Below are 21031 nucleotides of genomic sequence, written 5' to 3'. Positions count from 1 at the left end.
ATATACATGGCTGTGACCCTTTTGTCTGGTAAAGCTACCAAAACGATAAGGGAAAGATAATTTCACGATCATAAATTGCCGTACGTCACTCGGACAACTCCGGCTATCGTCGGGTTTTTTCTACGCCAGGAATGCTGGGATAGCTTCCTCGCGGTCCCGCCATCTGCTTAGTCGAAAACCGTGTGGAAGATTGTAGCGAATTTTTACAATAGAAATCATCTTTAAGCGATCATGAGTGATCTTGATGATAGAGATGGTTCCGAAGAAAAGGTAAGTAGAGTGTTAGCTTGGTTGAGTGCGTTAGTCACAAACAAGTTGTTAGGGTAGTTTGAATGGCTCGTTAAATTTCGTCGCTCGTGTTGTTTGAATGAACTGCATTTTTCCCTAATTCTGCATGTGTTTGCTTAAATGCAGTAGCATACTCTATGAACATTTATTTTGAGTGTGTCCTCGATTCAATTAAATGTGACTCTGTGCTAGTATGTTTCTGTAGCTTGCCTATATGGGAACTTACAAATAAATCCTCGTGGACTTTTAGGGCTTGGGTAGAACACGATTTGCATTACTTCAGCTCCGGCAGCCCTTTATACCCTAAAATCAATACGCACATTCTCCTTACTATTATCTTAACACTTTCTATGGTACCAACAGGAAGAATTTGTTTTACTATCAAGAGCTTCTTTATTCAGCAGTTATTTCCCATTTTCTCAGTGTTTGATTCAGGGGTAATTCTAACTGTAACAATTAATTTGATGTTAGATACTCCTTGGGTTTAAAAGTTAAGGGAAGGTCAGGCTTTATCTTTTTTGTTTAGTCTTTTCATTGTGCTTGGCAGTGAGTGGTCTTCAACAGCTGAACATTGTTCAAAATATGGCAATGTTCAATTGGTCAACCTCATTAACTGGAGCATATAAACAATGAGCAGCTGATGATATTGCAATATTTTATGGAAGAGATAAGGGATCATGTATTATTACTTGAGTATTAAATGAGAATGAAAAACCAGGGCTGTTCTTTATCATTCTATAGTTATGTTATGATTATATTTTGAAAGTTGTGTTGTGTTCAACAGGATGTAAGTGACAGAGATGATGAACAAGGTGCTGACTACAATGGTGCAGGCTCAAGATCAGCTTCACGCTCCAGATCTCGCTCAAAGTCTCGCTCAAGATCTCGTTCAAGATCCCGCTCAGCATCTCGGTCTCGATCAAGATCACGTTCTGGGTCACGTTACTCAAGAGATCGATCAAGGTCACGAAGTAGGAGCCGTTCACGTCGTAGACGCCGCTCGCCTTCCCGCAGCAGGTCAAGGTCCCGTTCACACACTAGGAAAAGGAGAAAGTCCAGATCTCACTCTCGCAGCCCCTATCACTACCGACACAAAAGGTAACTGGTGCAGTACATTGAAATTTCAGAAAAGTAACTTGCTCTTCCAGAAGCAGCTATTTTTTCAAGGAAGCTGTCAGAAGATGTTGTAAGAAAATGGGCCAAGGAGACGTTGATATGAGTTTCATTCAGAGGTAGATTTATGGTGGTCAAGTTTGACTTAGAATTTGGTTCAGCCTTGCTCTCGAGAATTCCCATTTCTCTTTTCTTTTTTTAGGTTTTTCTTTAAAAAGAGATAAATGTTGGCAAATATGTAAAAAGTGCCTTTGAGCACAGATTTTTCTCATATTTGTAACAATACATGTACATCTTCTCTTTTAAAATCTAGATCAAGGAGTGTTTCACCTCTCTCTTCAAGGAAGCGTCATGTTGGAAGCCGGGTAAACTAATTTTCATGTTTTTTTCTGAGAGAAGTTTTGCTTTTAATTGTTGAGTTCTTACAGGGATGGCTTAAGGATTTTTCAGTGTGGGTCCTGGCGCCATCCTATTTGTGTGAATTGGGGACCCAAACATTTTTCCACAGGGCAGGAAGGGAAGGGGTTTTATACTCTGTGTGACCTTCTCCTTGAATAAACTGGTTTTGATGCTATGAATAAGAGAGACCTAGCAGAAAATTCCATCTCCCAGTCACTGTCTTAGGAAATGTATGTAGAACAGTTTGGAGGATTTACATACTGATGTTAGGGTCTTAAGGCATAAGATAGTGCTGAGCTTGCATCAACCTTAAGAACCACAATGATGTATTCATTTTCAACAGTTTAATTACATTAATGTCATGAACATTAAAAAAAGAAAACTGTTAACCTTTTTAAAGCAAATGAAGTGAATTATGAAAGGAACACAGTACACATTAAAAGTTTGGTTATATTTCTTCCTAAATGTGTTTGTATAACTTACATTATTTCTGTGCCAATGCAATCTCTGGCTTATCATTTGTTTGCTTTTGTCAGGATAACCCAGAAGCCAGTAACTGTCTTGGAATTTTTGGATTAAGCTTGTACACTACTGAAAGAGATTTGCGACAGTACTTTGAGAAGTATGGCAGTGTTGAGAGTATCCAGATTGTATATGATCGTCAGGTAGGAAACTTTGATCTGTGTCAAATATAGAGCAGGGTTGTCATGAGGAGGCATTAGGCAGCAGAAGCCTGCAGGCTGTTACACCATCTTGGGTTGGTACTTTGTGAAGGACAGTAACTAAGTATTTTTTAATTGATTCAAATACAAATGTCTGGCTTAAAAAGGTTACTAGAATATGTTCTGAAATGCAAGAAATTATGTCTCAGAAAGTACTATAGTAAATTTCAAGCATGCTCGGAACACCTAGAGGAGGCTTGCTACCCAAGCATACATGTAATGAAATTCAGAACATACATTCATTGCATTTCCTTATGACAATTATCATGGAGGCAATGAACAATGAACCCTTTATTGAAATGTTTGGGGTGTTGAAAGAGTAAGATTTTTTGAAAAATAATAAAAAAAAAAAAAAAAAAACGAAAGAGTAAAGTGAGTCCAAAAAAAAACAAGACAAAACAGATGTAGACTGTTGTAACTTTTGTTGGATGTCCACAAGACTGAATAAAGGTTTTCTTACACACACAATTACAAATCTCCACTGCTTTTTTAAATTTCCACAGACTGGGAGGTCAAGAGGCTTTGGATTTGTCTACTATGAAAGTAGTGATGATGCAAGAGAGGTTGGTTACCTAACTGTGACAATTTCTTTGAAGTCACAAAGAGATTCTTGCAATATGATTACCTTTTTAACAGTGTAGTTAATTACTGAATCATGCTTTTTTTTTTAGCTAAACTGCAATTTATTTTCTGTAGTGGTGGTATATGAAGGATCTTATTACCAATCACTAATACTCCAAAACAGTTCAACAGCTTACCAAGATGACTCCTTATGGATGTGCTCACTTTTTTTGCACCCACAGGCAAAGCAGTGTACCAATGGTTTAGAAATTGACAGTCGGCGCATTCGTGTCGACTACTCCATTACTAAAAGAGCCCACACACCCACTCCAGGAGTTTATATGGGGAAAGCAACACAGTGAGTCTAATTTGTTCATATTTCACCAATTTCACTCAGAAGCAAATTTATAAAAAATTGTAACAAATGTGTCAATGTACCATAGACAGTTTATTGAGAGATTATAAGCCGGTAAAGAAATAATGATCAATCCCTTCTCTTGTGCTCTTCATGGTTTTTTGTTTTGTTTTTGTGTTTTTATTGGGGGAGTGGGTGGGTGCTTATTTGATGCTGGGCGCTTACTGGTAATCAAACAAAAGCAGTAAGCCCCCCACTCTAAGAAGTCCACTCATTCCTCCACGTGTTAAGTCCCCTTTTTGGAAATTCTTAAAATTAAGAGGAGGTGCACCTCTGAGGATGTATCACAGCATTTCCAGTAACTTCTCTTCACCAGCTTCATACTTACATATTCCCTAATTTTTTTTTTCAAGGCACCGAAACTATCGCAAGAGTAACTATGATGACTACCCTCGGGACAGGGAATATTATTCAAGGGACAGTCATCGTCATAGAGATTACTATGGTGGTGGTGGATATCGTTCCCGCTCTAACTCACCAAGGGGTAAGTTTTGGTAATAAATTTCTTCTGTGGCATTACTCCTATGTCCTGTCCACTTTGGAAATAACAGTATTTTAATAGAAAACATATCGTGATACCAAGACAAAGAAACTAGAGTGATTATATCTGCACACTGCACAGTTTTGTGCTTAGATGTACATGTTTGTGATGATAAGTGATGGCAATATCTTGACACTTTGAGACACAAGAATTATTTTTGAATAAAAAAAAATGACAGTTGACCAGGTGAGACAGACATTACAGGTATTTTATGGTGTTAATAAGGCATCATAGGTTGGAGAATTATCTCCCCCTACAGTAATGATATATACATTATCAAGAAGTGTAATGAGAGAACAAAAAGCTAGTGTGTAAGTTTGAATGATTTAATATAAAATTCTCGCGGCACAATTTACACTGAATGTATGGAGGACAGTATGGAGAATTTATAAATTAATCTTGGGAGCAACATGGTGAGAGTCTTCAGCTGGAACAGGCCAATGTTTAATTTGCTTGGAATTTACTCTGACTGAAAGTTTTATGCTCCACAGGTCGTTACTGAATCGAGTGATGCAAGCTGAGTGACATTGTGTTGACAAAGCCTGTATGCTGGCAGGCTATAACTCTACCTAACGCGATATTATATACAACTTAGGCAGGGATGATGTTCTGAAGACCAGACAATTTATGTAGGATATATCGAGGATATGTGTCATCACTTTTAAATACCATTGGCCAGTAACACGAGCTGGGTTGATTAGAGGTTGATAGTCAGGAATTGAATAAGCATCGAGTGATTGTAGCACCCGAAAAATATTGTTTTACATACTGTCCTTGTGCACTACACTAAAAGCACGTCGAGCAACTGTGAGTTAAATCTTTGTAGGAATTTGTTTTTAAGTTTTTTTGTTTTGCTTTTTTTAACTTTGTCAATCAAACTGTTTAGTGACGCAAGTACTGGAAGAGGACGCAAGTTTGAAGTGATTCTTGGTTCAAGTTTGCTATCGCTCATGTAATTCTGATATCCAGAAGATTGCATCATTGTTAACATGTGAGATCTGTAGTACAACGAACTTATTTTATTCTCTCATTTTTAAGGCGCTTTCCGAACGCATTTAAGACGCGCTGCACATTCACCGAACCCTGCGAAGGCGCGTTCCAAACGCAATCTGAAAATGACATTTGATGGTTTAGGTTAATCAGCACTCTGATTTAGATGGACTCTGCAATTTAGCATTTTGTTGGTTTCATTAACCGAAGTCACCGAAATTTCACCAGAGCATCTTGGTATTGTAAATATGTCAGTGCTCTTCACGTATAAGTGACTAAGATGTGCCACTTTTTGGGTTGACTTTCTAAGGCGTGTTTCACGTAGTGTTTTAGTCAGTTTTTAGCGAAATAAAGTGCAATGTTTGGTTCGCTTGTCGATGTTAACTTAGTTCTGTTTTGCGACAGGGTAGAAACAAGCATGAAAAATGAAGATTTCGAAGAGCGAAGACTCCTATCGCGAAATTTGCAAGTAGTGCAAGACAGAAGAATTATCGAAGATTGAAGCGAATAAATTCAGTTAGAAAACATGGGAGAAAATGAAGATGAAATGGGAAGATCGGGGAAAAGAAGGGAAAAGAAAGCGAAGATCGATTCGCAGAGAGAATGAAGTAAGAAAGAGGGGAAGTTTTGAAGAAAGAAGCCAGGTTGTGTAAAGAGAAAGAAAGAAAAATTTGTGAAGAAAATGAAGTTGAAGAAGAAATGAAGACAGGAAGAAACTTCCTGAAAAACGCCTCAAAGAAACCGAAAATTGACCAAACGTTCGAGAAGTAAAATGAAGATTTTCTGTTGAAAGAAAAATACAAAATACAGGCGAGTCACGAGAACCAGCGATTTGAAGAATTACTGAAGACTGAAGAGAGAATTTGATTTCTTGCAGGTAAGGAGCAAAAGTCAACGCTTTCAAATTTGCTGAAATTATATTCTTGAATGAAAAAAAAAAGCACCGGGAGAGTTTTATTTTTTATCTTAGGAGAAATTTTCGATTTTGGACTGTTCGAGTGAAAAGGACCGGTTTTTTGGAAACGAACTTTCCTCACCTTTCGAAACAATTATTCGGTTCCAACAAGCAACGTCCTTTCCTAGCACTAATTTTTTGTACCGTCTTCATGGGTTGATTACAGTTGAACAATTCGACGCTGTTGTATTTCAGTGTTTGTTTGTAGGGCGGTTAAGTATGAATACATTTACTTGTCTTCTGTGCAGCCATGGGTTGGTCTTGTCACGCGAGTGTGTTGCGTGACAATACCAAATCAACAGCTGCGTGTAATATCTCTTGTATGCGTAGTTTGAATTACAGATATCTTTTTTACTCACGCTAAGGAGGGACTGGAAGTGTTTGAAAATGTGGTTACGTGAGGCTTCCCGCGATGACTGTGGTCATGCTCTTAACTACGCCGTGATCTTGGTCTTGATGACTGAAGATTGTTGCATGACTACAATCTACAAATTGTTTGTGCGCGTGGAATACTACCGTTAAGTTGAGTTCCCTTCATAACTGTAATTTATTATGAATAAAAATACGTGGAAAACAAAGTGCCTGTAATTGTCTTATTTTGTCGACTTCACTCAAAACTTTCAGGAAAGCGGGATTTCTGGCGCGTTATTTGCGGGTTCATGCATGCTTTTCAAGCGAGGTTCAATTGCCGATTCCGGCGTGATCCATCGGGGACCGGCGCGATTTTGGGTGATAATTGGCTTATCCTTGGAGGGATTTCCGACTGGGTATTACCGAGGAAACGCCTCGAAATCACGATAGCGACAGCTTGAGCAACGCTGTGGCCCAATGGGCTTCTTTTACTTCCTGGACACCGGCATCGACTGCAACCGGCAATCTGATCGTAGATCTAGATAGCCTCGGGGATCATCCAATATTTCAGCAGAGTTCTGATTTGCAAAAGAAATGTCCTCGTTCTGGAGAAAGACGCATACACACGTCGGCTTTGAAGCTTTTTACGGTGGTCAATTTGCGTTATCAACTCACTTGATAGTGCCAAATAATCTTGTTATACCCCACACCGACGCAGCACCAAAGTATCTTTAGAAACTTAACCTCTTTATTCGTCTGGCGAAAGAGAGGCTCATTATCCGTCAGACCGATGCAATCCCTGCCCAAGCACATCACCATTTCATGGCCCTGACAACAGTCACTAAATTTACCAGTGGATCGATAGGAAACAACTTCGTGAAAGCATACCCACTGCTACTAATATTTGCAATTACTTCATTTCGTGCTAAATTCAGCAAGAACTTGATTTTGTTTTCATGTCGTGATTTGGCAGTGCGGTAGGGGGTTCAGGAGAGAGTGCAGATCCTCATCGGACCGAAACCAGAGTTCTTTAAATGACAGAATCGCTTATTAATACTCGAATAGAAGTATTTATTTATCTCGCCTTAAAATATTTCTTAGCTCATTTACGCACTGGTGTTAACAAAATTGGTGCGTTTTAAGAATCAAAGTATAGACCCCTCCCCTATGAAACATTTCTGGTTCAGCGCCTGACGGGAACCAAATTTTGCGCGAATGCATTTGTTCCAAGTGTCTCATCTACAATATATTTGAGGGTGAATATTTGGCAGTTCACATTCTTACATGAAGCCTCAAATATCACAGAACACTTTTGGTTGTTGCTCCAGTGGCGTACTTCGATTTGTTTGTTAAGTCTCCAAGGGATTTTGCGCCATCCACAGTTCCCTCTTTTGCATCTCCTCATGAGTTCCTATGCTTTAGCAAACTCGTGTCCCCGCAGACCACGCTCAACACGCCAGCTTCTTTTCATTCCAATCGAGGATATTCTCAGGGAAAGTCAACGATTGTGTTTTAAATGTAATTAATTGAATTCTGGACTGGACTGCAATGTGCTGGGCTCAGTTGTTCGAAGGCCGATTTGCGCCAACCCATGGTTAAATTTCACTCTGGGTTTCTTTATTTCTTTGTTCAAAAACCTCTATAAGATAATTTTTTCTATTCCTTTTAGAGCATCTAGTTATCAGATTGCAGACAAAAAAATTGTACTGAATTTTCTTTTGGCTTTTAGATCAGAAATAAGGTTTCACAATAACCTTGGGTTATCTTAACCAGACTACAAACAACTCGGCCCTGGTCGCTAAATTACAAGAGCGCAAATTTGGCCGGAGTGCACGCATTAGTTTGCAGTCACTCTGAAAACGCGTTCGGTTGTGAAACTTTTGAATACTTCCTCCCGTTGTTGAAACTGTCCTTTCAAGTTACGACCACTTGAGTCTTTATCTACAAATTTTACATCAACCTCATCTTTCTCAATGGGTTGATCAGCCTTCGAATTCCTTTTGTAGACTAAAACGAGAGTTCTCTGTCGATAGTTTTAACGAAACTAACGGTATCAAATACGTTAAGTTACGAACGCGCGCTTAAATGCGCCAAAATTGACGAGAGCTAGGAAATTGAATCACGGATGACGCACGAAAACACTGTTCCTATAACTGGCAACTTCAACGTTTTAAACAAACAGCTGTTACGTTAGTCATAAACATAAAGATGGCAGACACACGTAGGAGAGGTGGGTGAAGCTAAAAAGACAAGATCTCAAGGTGCTTTTAATGTGCAAACTTTTAACCATCATTTTTCTCGATTAATGGTGAGTGAATCCGATTATATTCAAATCCATGACACACCAGTTTTCCATTTCCTTTTTTTCTTCTTCCGACAGCATTAGAAACAGCATAGCCGTCAAGTCCTCTTACTTTGAATCTCGTCCATAATTTTTACCATGTATCATTCATGCAACTTGCAATGCCGTTGTAACACTTCATCAAGATATATGATACTGAAACAATTCATTTATTCTTGCTAGTTTTTCAGTTTCCTCAGTTGGACATTAGTTCTCATATTTTGTAGTCTGAAGAAAGCCTTGCCCTGTACACCTTTACTCTGTTTAAAAAGACTTTCAGGAGCTCAGAATCGCGGGGAAACCAAGCCACCATCCACAAAGGAGAGGAAACGAAGGAAATCGAAACGGAGCAGAAAAAACAGCGTTGTAAGTACAGCGAATGGGTACGACTCTTCCGTGGGAGGAGGGGTCTGAAGAAGGATCAGCAGATAGAGGATCTAACACCGCATTAGGCTTACAATGTTTACTCGAATAAGCGCGGCAGCGCTTATGCTAATTTTACGCTCCCAAAATGCAGAGCTATTCGAGGGTGGCGCTTATCTGGGGCTGCACTTATTAAAAAATTAAAGGCGATGATGAAATGTTTTTCTTGAAATTTAACGGTACATTTCCTTCTGTGCGAAACTTGTGCTAAAACTGAACAAGGCATCTTTTGACTATCACCATTCGTCTCCTCCGGAACTTTTCAGTTGCTTTATCATCCCACTGACCCATTCTTAATATGAGTCTACGAGCTCCAGCGTGGGAGGGCACATATCCTTCACACAAAATGATTAGCACCCGGTTCCCTCGAGAAATCCAAATGCGCACGAAGCATTGCAGCGCAGCTGGTGAAAGAATTCTTCTGGGCCTATTAACTTTTTTCCCAATGCAGCGCTTATTCGAGTAAATACATATATCTCATGAGACGGTTTGGTGTGTAGTATCGCTGAGTATGTTTACGAGTTGTGCCGTATTTTGACGAGAAGAACGAGAAGAAACACTCCGCGATTTCTCGCACCAAAACGTCTAATAACTGCTTTACTTAATGCGCATTTCTCATAGGACGGGGAAAGTGAAGCAGATATTTAGAGAGGCATACCACGCGACCAGTCAAACATGTATTTTTTTTAAGTACAAAATAACCGACTGTCCAAATATTGCGTGATATTTGCACTCTACCTTGTGTATTTGTACAATTTAGTATGTTGTTCGGATTCGTGAGTCTTCACAATCCTATAATGTAGGAGGGGTCATAGGCAGCGCCCGACCTCCCTAGCAACGCTCTGACGCCGTGGAGCGTGTGATGTTGTAAGTTCACCCTTGCGACGATTATCAAAAACAAAAAATGATGCTACAACGAAGGAATATTTTAATAATTTTTCCACAAGCGTAGAACAAAGACAATACCCGAATCCTCCACGAGCACTCAAACCTTTGATCTTCAGATTTCGCGCCTCGATGCTTCACCCCTGCGCGCTTCAAAGAACTCAAGCCATTATTAGGTTTATTTGTAACATTTAAGTCATTCTTTATTTCCCTTCTCTAGGACCGGTTAAACTGGGAAATGAGAGCTCGCTGTGATATCAAACTCATGTGGCAGATCTCGGTACGAATCATTTACCATCTAAAATAGAAATTTTAAATTAAAAGTGGAAATTTGTCTACGGTTACTTCGGTTTTGTTTTGCTTCTCTCAATGATTAGTCCAGAAAACTGGTTCCATCCTTCTGACTGAGACGTAAGACTAAAACCATTTGCGTCTTGGTTGCTTCCATTTTCCTGCCCTTTAGTTCAAGCAGCTTGGTTTTTTTCTACGATGAATTCTTATTGGTTCATTATGATGTCATTCTTTGTTCCGATTAGCCTGTATGATAACTTTGGGTTTGAATGTAAGAAACTCATAGAAAAAACGCTTTATCATAGCTTTTCTTTTGCTTACAATTCCTACATTGGGTTTCTTTATTTCGGTCCGCATCAAACTGTTTTCCATTTATTTCATCTGTAGTTATGTTCTATATTTCTATTCTAGATTGGCGAAGGACAAGATATTTGCCTGGATGAAGTCGACTATTTCTACGAAAACGATTGGTAATTTGTTGTTGGCAGATAATACAGTAACGGGAGCACTTTTTAGGATGGGCGTGGTCCAATTTTGATGTAGTTTTGATATTCTGATAGGATTTTGAATGAATGAATGAATTGAGTCGAAACGATCCTTTCATGTTTCCTATAGGACTCCTACAGAAGACGATTTTAAACTTTTTGATAAACAAAGCAATGGAGGAGGACATGGTAAGTCTTCGGGAACAAATTTTCTGCTAATTTGTTCCAAGTTTAAACAGTTCACCAGTAAACGACAAGTCTATTTTTTGTCATCGTCTTTGATGATTTTGAAGGTCAATCAGCTTACCATCATCTAATCCGTAGCGCTTTCATGAACACAATGAAACCTGTTTTATGAAATTTATCTCTAGTTCCCATGGCTTTGCCCTCAAAAACTGAGAGAGCAAAAAACTTTGGGAAAGGGTCTGGACACGGACGAACAAATTAAAAGTGTTCGTCTTGTACCGTATCAGGCGGACAGCTAAGTAATAAATTTGGATTCATTTTTATTGTTAGGGGTAAATTTTCTAACACTCGTTGTTTGGTAGGTTAATTCTTCTTTATTCTCCCTCTTCATAAATTGATACAACGGGGACTAGCTTCTATCTGACAGGGAAAACTAGAGTCTCCGCTTATAAAGGGGACACTGCGGATGACATTTCTAAGCCGTCAATCTTCTTGTGTCGTCATCGTACCATCTCAACTAGCGAATCACGCTTGACTACGTATTACAGTTCCCACATACTGAGTATGCACCTTCGAGTTGTTTACGCAGTTACAAAATCAATTTCTACCTTAATTTTCGTATCTTTACGGTTGAGATCGACCAGAACAGAAACGAGATCGATAATATAAAAATTACAAATAACCTTGGTTCAGAGTATTATTTACGCCTGAAAGGGTATCTTAAGAGAAAATCACCTTTAAAGATTGTTACCTAACAACATCTTGGTCAAAAGAGTTAAAGAAGAAAGGCGCTCACAAGTACCGCCCCCAAATTGCTTTTGGTTCCGAAACATGAGGGGCATCACCTGTTTACACCTTAAATTACCTCTGGGAACACAAAGGTGTCGAACGCGACCTATTACCAGGGAGATTTACTCTTCCTGGACTAAGAAATTAACTTAATTTAGAACATGGCTTATCACGAGTTCCATGTCAACCTCACGATCACAACGAGGAAAACGTGATTAAACTCACTAGGAGAAAGTGGCCAAACTCACAGGAAGAACGTGACCAAACTCAACCTTTAAGATTAGACCACCAAGAAGGAGTACGAAGTAATCAACCTGCCCTTTTTATAATTTGCATTAAATGACTTAAAATAATATAATATTTCCATTCCTTTTTTTTTCGACACCAATACAAGGAAACCCTTACGATATTGTAGATTAACTATAATTGTAATTTTATCATTTAACATTATATCGATTACATTAGTTCACCTCTCTCGCCTAAGATTCGAAAAAGGATTGGGGCGAGGAGACGGCTATTGCTTTGAAACACATAAGTAATCCTGAATAAATAGATACCGCTCGGATCTACTTATTTCGTTAATCTCATTTCTTTATTTCACAGATTTTCCAAGTTTCACCTACAGTCCGAAGCCATGGAGAAAAAAATGCGGGAAAGATCATTGTTTCTTTGAAGATGGCTCAATACTTTACTTGTAGCCCAAAAAAAACATTCTCTGTATTTTCCACTGAATATATAGATTATTACCAAAATATTATAATCGTATTTCTTTAATATTAATTAATATTTCTAAATTAGCGAAGTAATTTTGATACGGTACAGGAATTAAAGGATTTAAATCGATTAATGTAACAGTGGAATTGCCTCATCAGTCTAGATCATTAGTTTACTCAAAAAGGTATGGACTTAGAGCTAGATCATTTTTGGGATGAATAAACAAAAGGTCTTAAAATTGTAGAATCCGCGTGGATTTGTGAGCGGATAAATACCATCACTGAGTGCCACCTTAACTTCTTCCCTCTTTATCTCGAGATTCCCGGGGCGGGATTCTTCGTGCGCGAGCTATTAAATCTTTCCTTACGAACTTTACATCTCATTCAATCGATGTCAATGTATTTCGCTTTCTCACATCCATTTTGAAATCACTTGTGATCCTTGCAACCTGATTGGCTCTTACTAGTGCGAATTATTATCAAATCGCACCATTTCATGCTCTAAATCGCATCCTTTTCCTAGCCAATGAGACAGCTTCACTAAAACACAACAGCCAATCAAATTTCGAGGCTTGTTTAAAGAAATCAGTCCAATTGCAGAAAAATGAGGGACATGCAACTTTTGCATCTTTTTACAAACCAGCTTAATATACTGGATCAATAAAATATTTGTGCTGAATAAAAAAACTTGTGAACTTCGTGCCATGAAATTTAGTTTGAAATCATACATGTAATTTAAAATCAAACTTGCGCTGTGCGCTCGTTTGATTATGAAATCATGCGTATAATTTCGGACCAAATGGCACTCCACTCAGTTCAATTATCATTATGTATTGAATGCACTGGTAATTGAATGATGACCTTCCCTCAAGCAGGACCCGGTTCGAAACTATAGAGAACGAACTTCAGTTACATGTTTTCGCATTTTCTTACTTTCTTGAAACACTGACGGCGTGATTCGTAACTCTTCATCCCAACGATGTGAGAAACAAGAAAACTAAACCCTAACTTAATATACAACAAAATCCAAAAAGAACACCTTTCTATATCACGAAAGGAAAACAGAGCGTCTCAGTGTTTCCAATTTTAGACATCAGGGTAAAATTCACACAAAATAGTGTCCGATTTTAGGCATCAGTGTCCACTTTAAGAGACAAGTGTCCGACTTTGTAGACTAGTTGTCCGATTTTAGACACTAGTATCCGATTTCGGACACTTACCGATTTGGAGTCTAGTGTCCGATTTTAAACAGCATTCAGTTTTGGACATTATTGTTCCATTTTTAACACTAGTCTCCGCTTTTGGATACCAGTGTCTAATTTTGACACTAGTGACCAATTTGGACTAAAGTGTACGATTTTAGACACTAGTGTCTTAGGGAATGCTATAAAATATGATTTAGATGCGAATTTCGAGGAGATCTGAGAACACAAGCTAACTGCTAGGTTAAAGTGAGCGTTACTAGAAGCGTTGTGTGACCAACTTGTGTGACCACTGTTTTTGTATTTTTATTGAAACCAGCATTTTAAAGTTTTCAAATTTTCAGTAGTAGAGGCATTTCTTATGGATATAAAGATACTAACTGAGGTAAATTAAGGTGGAAAAGATTCGAAGATAATATTATAATTTTGGCTTTTTTATCTGTAGTAATAATTTTCCTCAGTTGGTGACTCGTTTGAATTCTGATTAGTTTCCAATTCTCTCTTTATTTGCATGACGTCATCACCTCGCATTCGTTGGACTTGAAAATGGCGGCGGAATCGTGTGTATCCTAAGTAGAAAATTTTGGGTGGAAAAAAAAGGGGTCAACTATCGTGGATCTTCTTGTTTAAGAACTGTTTCGTAGCTGATACATGAAAGAAGTTGTTAAGTAAGATGGCTGTCAGTCATACAGCGCTATCTTTACTTTGAAGCTAGAATCCTATACTGCTCTACCGCAATGCGGTTCGAAGTGGCTTGAAAGTGAAATATTGCAAGATCGTTCTTGGTGGAAATTTACTTATTTCCAATTCAGGTGCTCTACTTAGGAAACGGAAATGAAAGACATAGCATTCCTAGAAGGCATTTTAGCCGCTGTTACATCTCAAGATACCCAAAGAAGGCTGAAAGCGGCAGAAGACTTCTCGAATTATTTAAGTGTTCCTTCTAATGGAATTGAGTTCATTGGCTTCGACAAACTGCTCGATGGTCTCGTTGGTTGGGTAAACAGCAGCAATTTCAAGGTAAGAAATACGTTAAAGAAATTGTGTCTATGAAATCTGTTTTGCTCTTGTGCATAATAGATCGACATGAGATACAACGAGTTTCGCAAGCCTGGATTCAGACATTTGTATATTTTTTGACACCGATCGCTCTTCGGTTGTGTCAGTATATATATTTAACTTCTTTGTGTCCTACGTGCGCAGGGGATCGTAAAATTTAGCCTCGTGGCGGCAGTTTATTTTTCTGGCAACTCAGGGGTTTATTAATTAAGACTGTGGGCATCATTGCAAATTACTAAAATCGTTCTTTAATTTCAGCTTTGTTATATTGGCACCCTTTGATCAGCCTCCTGCCAATGGTTGCCGTTTACTGATTTATTACATTTCTCTCGTCCCTTTTACTCAAAATTGTCATACAAAGAAATGATTACTTATATTGTAGATAAGCCTGACTGGACTGGATCTCCTTCATCAGATTGTCGATCGTCTCGGAGCAAATTTCCGAAGCCACCTCTTGCCAGGTTAGGATTATGTATTATTGCGACAAATCGCATCCACAAAGGGTAATATCCAATTTGATTTTAATATTTTACAACGCGATTACATGCTTCTCTGTCGGTTTTGTTGTCTGGAAATGGGATCTAGGCTCTTGTCAGTGTGTAAACTGTCAAGTAATCAAAAATTATAACCAAAATCGGGAGAATATTTAGATTAGGAAGGTTATAAAATGTTGTATTCTTTGTTTACACAAGCAAGTTTTGGGTCACTGAAGAATAGAGTCCCTCGAGTATTGGAGTTATTTACGAACAAACGCGACAAATTATTATTTGGCCAACGCTGCATTTTGATTAGTTTTCAATTCAGAAGCAAGCCGTTTGTGAAGAAATCTAAAAATTCAGATTAACATAAAGAGACATATCATAGGGTCATTAAATATAAATATTTTTTCGGGTGGTTAGAACTTTCGAAGACAAGCAAAACACCTGGTAGTGTATTGTTCGAGTCTCGTTTGAGATTGCTGTATTTTGCGCCAAGCTGTCGTAACTTCTGAAAGGCAATTTGTAGTAAACAGCAATCAAATGCTGTGACAAGTGAAAGTATTACTTCTCAGTTCATAGACTGTTTATTCAATTCCTGCTGGGAGTTGTTTACTGACGCAGTGACAATTGGGTTAACTTCGAATTCACAATAGTCGGTTTGTTACGTTAAAATTAAATAAAATTCCTTTTTCACTTGAATGTTGTTACAGTGTTACAACATTGTTTATGTTTATTATTCAACCCAAAATCACATGCCTATTATCTCAAAGATAACTTTCCATTTATTTAATTTTTTCTTTCTCAATCTTGGTTTTGTTAACAAAATTGCAAATGCCTTTCTTTTTCCCCTAAATTGAATTGTCCTTATGCAATCTTTCTTATTGCCCTGTTATGTGAAGTTGGAATATGTGTGTTTTATGCATGAATGTTATGTTTACCCAAGCGTTGTATAAGTGTATTTATTGCATGGATGGTCTGATAAGTGTCCTAAACTTAGTCAAAGCAATCACATGTTAATTTATGGAAAAATTTCAAGTGTGCTTGATTAATGGATTGATTAATAGGCACATTGTAACAATATGAAAGTGTTATTTGGAATTTAGTTTCAATCTGAACAACCAATTTTTTTTTTTTTTTTATAAGTTTTTGTTCCAATGGATGCTACTCTGTCTGGTTAAAAATATTTTGTAATTTGGTTTGAATAGACAATTTTTTGGTTTTTGCTTCGTTAGAAGTTAGGTTTTGGTTTTTAAGATTTTGGTTTGCCAAGGTGAGAGATTTTTACATCAAGGCATGTTTTTTTTTGCTTTTAAATATCACATTGTACAATAGAACTTTAGATTGTCTTCAAACCTAAATTAACCCAAGCTTGATTTTTCACAATCATACTTACAAAATCTTTGGTGAAATAATCTCATTTGACCTGCAAATTGAAATCAAAAGGAAAAAAATGATCCTCACAGGTGATTTAGGCAATTATGGGAAAGAAGCTGTGAGTACATTTTGAAAAGTTTAAACAGTAGCAAATTCTTAATTTGAGAGAACCATTCGATTTGTTGTTGCATTTATCTGCAAGTTTTATGAATTAAGGCCCACAATCTTCATGCTGTTGCTGGTTTTTTCATCTTTTAAGATGTCATAAAATGTTTTATCTCAGCTTAGGCCACTCTATCTAGAGTTTCAGTTTGTTATTGTATTTTAAATCATGGAGAGCTGTATTATTTAAGGGCATAACTCTTCAGTTTAATCGTTTGATAACGGGATTATCAGTGATTCTGTTATAAACAATTGTTCTTGTATTACATGAAAAGAAATGTTGAAGATGTCATTTGACCTTAAGCCAATTTGTCTTGAATTGATATCAAATTGAACAAAATATTTAAAATATTTTAATCTGTCTGTTCCTCTTGAAAAAAATTTGATATAAGGTGTGCACTCTCTTCTAAAAAATGGTACTTTTTTTTTTTTTTTTTAATTTGATTTCTTGGTTAGAGATAAAAATGCTATAACTGTGTGTGAAAATGTATTTGGTGTAAGTAGCAGGAACTAAACTTTGTTTTTGTCATAATTCCTTTCTGATCAGAAGGTTTTTTGATGATTTTTTCAATAATACTTACAGTTAGATCAAGAGATTTAAGTAAAAATGTACTTACTATTTGATTTTCCTTTAGTATGTGTTGCTGTTCAAACATGTATTTGCCAGTATCTCACTCTGAAGCAGTTCATTTTGTAAAACACTGATCAAAAACAATGAAGATCTGGATGAATATTTTAACATATATGTTTTGTGCTAACTGTTACTGGAAACAGGAAGAGGAAGGAAAAACAATCCTGAAAAAAATTAGAGAACTGTATGCAAAAGAAAAGGGGGCAACAAGGGCTTAGTCCGTTATTTTGACATAACAAAAATCTAATTTAACATCCTATTGAAATTTTTAAAAACTTTGAAGTCTTTAGAATATATGCTTTACTTTTGAAGTTCAGCACAGAAATTGGCTGATATCATACTGTGTGTTCTCTTAAGACAGGATTAATAACATGCTTAAATCTGACTTAAGTTGATAAAACCTTTAAATGAAGCTGTCTTATTTGCAGGAGATATTTAATTGTGCATTTGAGTGAAAGGAAATGGAAAAGTCAATTTTCATGCTGTGATTAGCCTACAAATTTGTAATTTGCATAGTAATGTTTCATGTTTCAACCCCTTGGAAGATATCAGGCTCAGATAAAAAGAGCCAGTTGGATCAGTTTCTTTTTGCATTTAACTGCTTGTAAATTGTATAGTCAAAACTGAAACATTCTATGGTAAGTTATTGTATTAAATCTACAATATTTCAGATTGTTTTTCAGAATTGATGATATTCAGAGTCAATGACAGATGTTATAGTACATTCTGATTATCATTTTAAAAACGTATTCAAATAAATGTTCACCTCTTGACTTCAAAAAGAATTTCTTTAGAATGACCCTTTTACCGCAGTTTTAAACTGTAGGGATTTTATCCATGTGCTGATTCTTATGCTCTCCTTTTATTAAGAGATAAGATGTATTTGTGAAGCTTGATTTTAAAATATGTTTTCAGTCTGTGTGTTTGAAGTTTGATTTGATATTTAGTTTGGTGTAAGTAAGGTCTTTCAGCAAATTATTCTCCCCTTCCTCACTTACTACAATTTTTGTTAAGAACTTGAGGGAATTTCACTTGGAATGAATATTATTTTCTTAAATTTTGAAAAAATATTTTAGGGCGTTTCCTAATTTTGCAGCTGTAGTAGTTTTATTTTGAGATAAGATAAAGTTTTTATCCTCCACTCAGTTCTTTCGTTCCACTTTATTCTGATTTCTTCTTGCCTTTTTTAGAAGTGTGTATATAAAAGAGTTTGTACACTGTGTTCTGGTGGTTACAATTTATCTGTCTTAACTCTTTCTTGTCTGATTTTGGAAATGTGGAAAAATAAGATGAACAAATCTTTGCAACCTTGACACAATCTGTTTTTCAATCATATTGTGTTGAGCCACACTTGGATTAAAAATAAATCAGATTTAGCTAGCCCTGGAATTTTGTGTCACTGAGTGTAACATGTTATCAGAAGACTCAAGTTGTATTGAAATAATACACTCCTTTCTTCTAGGCAAATGAATTATTGATCACATCTGAGCTTTATTTACTGTTGTAAAATGTCTTGAACAAATTTGGATAATATAAAATAAAAATAGTTGTGAAGTGAAGTGCAAAGTTCAAGGTCCAAGAGGCAATATTGTGATGTTTAGTTGACTTCTGGCTGTGCGGACAAATTCCTTTAAAAACATTCACTGTCCACATAAGCAAGTTTCTCTATTGGCTATGGGATTCTAAATCTTTTTACTGATTGTGGATTTGTACTTTTTCCCCATTTCAGTTGTACCTGCTATTGTGGAGAGGTTAGGTGACAGCAAGCAACAGGTGTGGACATTTCTCTGTATTGTGTATTGTTAATCTCTTATTGTGCATTTCAAAATCTAATGATGGAATGGTCAGAGCTATTGTGTGTTTGAATCTGGATCAATTGACCCAAGCCACTTGGCTGGGGTTGTTCTTTCTTGCACTTGCATCAGACATTTTTTCTCTAACACAGCCTTTTCTCATATACAAGTTACAACACCACAGTTGACTAGCATTGGCAGAATGGCCCAGCTTTCCTTTTCTCCTTGAGTCTCAGGATCTGATTTTCAACTCTCCCTCTCTGTTAATATACATTTTGTTGCAAAGTACTCAAGAAAATTTGGTGTTAAATCAAGATGTCATCCTTTAACATTTTAACCCTTGAAAGTGATTAGTAACTATTTCTCCCATCTGTATCATCCCTAAACAAACACATTGAGGTTATAAGAATAAAGGAAATGATCACCATTTGAAGAAGCTCTTGATTGTTAAACAAATTCTCCTTGTCAGTACCATAAAAAATGTATAGAGAACAGTGTAGAGAAGATGCATACTGATGTTATGGTGTAAAGGGTTAACTGATGAGTTTGCCTATTCTTTCTACATCTATGCTGAGTATTGTATTGGAATAGTTGGGAGAAGTTGCATATTAGACATGTCATTTGATGAAAGGGTTTAGGAATTTCCTGCTATGGAAGCCAGTTTAAGTTTTTGTGATACAGAATATTTACAGCTTAATCAGTTGGTCTTAAGGACTGGTATTACTGCTTCATGTAGTTCCAGTGTTAGATCTCTACAGGTTTCTCAGATTACTGAGTAATTTATTGCCTGGCAACACTTCTGTGATGATGCAGGAACTAACATACTCACTATAGATGTTATAGTCAAGGGTGCTGTGGTTCCAATGTTAGACCACCTCAGGTTACCCAGGTTACTTGGTAATCTATTGCCTGGCAACACTTCTGTGGTGACGTGGGAATTTATGTACTTACTTAAGATGTTACAGTCGAGGGTGCTGTATTGGTGCAAGGGATTGAATACATTCCTTACAATATTAATTGTGTTATTGTTTATATATCTTGTGTTCCATTTTCTCTCAGGTGCGAGATTCTGCCCAAGAACTACTGCAGAAGTTTATGTACCCAGTGTCTACGCCTCAGGTAAGTTCATCAAAATCTTTTCCTTTTTCTTGAGCCCAGTATACTTCAAGTCTACTTTTGCCTTTCTTTTGGTAAATTGTAACTCAAGATTATTATATTTTTACATCTGTTGTAGCATGTTCTTGAACAACTCATCCCAGCATTTGGTCACAAGGCTTGGCGAGTGAGAGAAGAAGTGTTGCATTGTCTGATAACTACCTTAAATGCGTGAGTTGATCAAATTCTTTGTAAATATGGGCACAAGCTTCTCCTTTTCTTACAGTTTGTATGGTTGTTGTTCTGTAAATGTAAAATGTAACGTTTTTCTTATTTGTTTCCCTGTCATTCAATCATTTACCTGTCAAGTAAGAGAATATTTAACAAAGTCAAAGATGAGGAGAAAAACAATAGTGAACAGATTCTTGGAGCAATTTCTTGAAATGAAATAATGAAATATGTCTTTTTAACTTGTTTTTTGCTCATTTGCTTTGGTTAGGTTTGGCCCATCATCTCTCACAGTGTCAAAATTTGTTCCTCATATCTGCAAGCTTCTTGGTGATCCTAACAGCCAGGTAAGAGAAATGAAATGTAGCTAGGTACAGTACTGCTTAAAAATTGAGTTAACAGTCAAACCATCAAGAATTGAGGATTGAGACACTCATAGAACTTTAAGAGGATCTTGATCTGCAGTTTCATGGAAATAGTTGAATTCTTGCCTGCAAGACAAGAGCAATGGATAAAGTGCTTGACACACAGCTTCTCTTTGTTATTAATAATAAACACGC

The 21031-nt window shown here is 37.0% G+C and overlaps 3 protein-coding genes and 1 long non-coding RNA gene across 10 annotated transcripts in view; 3 read left to right on the top strand and 1 right to left on the bottom strand.

Moving 5' to 3' along the window:
• The first annotated feature begins 54 nt into the window (after positions 1–54).
• LOC113685741 (transformer-2 protein homolog beta) lies at positions 55–5398 on the top strand. Its single transcript, XM_027203284.2, has 8 exons — positions 55–270; positions 1073–1386; positions 1715–1766; positions 2337–2465; positions 3026–3085; positions 3326–3441; positions 3852–3982; positions 4531–5398. Exons 1-8 carry the CDS (start codon positions 232–234, stop codon positions 4539–4541), a joined length of 852 nt encoding a protein of 283 aa, XP_027059085.2. The 5' UTR covers positions 55–231; the 3' UTR covers positions 4542–5398.
• Positions 5399–8402: 3004 nt separating this feature from the next.
• On the top strand, positions 8403–12692 carry LOC113685702 (uncharacterized). 2 transcript variants are annotated; one of them, XM_089181647.1, is made up of 6 exons: positions 8403–8565; positions 8957–9042; positions 10205–10264; positions 10687–10745; positions 10891–10949; positions 12339–12692. In XM_089181647.1, the coding sequence occupies exons 1-6, from the start codon at positions 8544–8546 to the stop codon at positions 12431–12433; spliced, it is 381 nt and encodes a 126-aa protein (XP_089037773.1). In that variant the 5' UTR covers positions 8403–8543; the 3' UTR covers positions 12434–12692. The 2 variants fall into 2 exon arrangements, with proteins under 2 accessions (XP_089037773.1, XP_089037772.1); XM_089181646.1 differs by having other exon boundaries at positions 8472–8643; positions 8860–9042.
• A 1465-nt stretch (positions 12693–14157) lies between these two features.
• Positions 14158–21031, top strand: part of LOC113685735 (CLIP-associating protein 1-B) — a 41903-nt gene continuing 35029 nt past the window's right edge. For 2 of the 6 annotated variants that reach the window (XM_027203272.2, XM_027203274.2), the window contains exons 1-6: positions 14158–14670; positions 15092–15170; positions 19085–19128; positions 20208–20267; positions 20383–20474; positions 20743–20818. In XM_027203272.2, the coding sequence (XP_027059073.2) occupies positions 14485–14670; positions 15092–15170; positions 19085–19128; positions 20208–20267; positions 20383–20474; positions 20743–20818 (537 nt within the window). In that variant the 5' untranslated portion in view covers positions 14158–14484. Of the gene's footprint in view, positions 14671–15091; positions 15171–19029; positions 19129–20207; positions 20268–20382; positions 20475–20742; positions 20819–21031 lie in introns of those variants that run through there. The other 4 variants (XM_089181630.1, XM_089181629.1, XM_089181631.1 and 1 more) reach the window with 3 other exon arrangements.
• On the bottom strand, positions 15564–17424 carry LOC149039541 (uncharacterized). Its single transcript, XR_016179550.1, has 3 exons — positions 17342–17424; positions 16582–16611; positions 15564–15696 (listed from the first exon to the last, which is right to left on the bottom strand). It is a non-coding gene; the product is annotated as an uncharacterized LOC149039541 (long non-coding RNA).

Source organism: Pocillopora damicornis, chromosome 9, assembly GCF_964200805.1.
Source record: "Pocillopora damicornis chromosome 9, jaPocDami1.2, whole genome shotgun sequence".
Classification (NCBI taxonomy): domain Eukaryota; kingdom Metazoa; phylum Cnidaria; class Anthozoa; order Scleractinia; family Pocilloporidae; genus Pocillopora; species Pocillopora damicornis.
The sequence above is the reverse complement of the archived record's forward strand: the minus strand, read 5'-3'. Positions and strand labels throughout refer to the sequence as shown.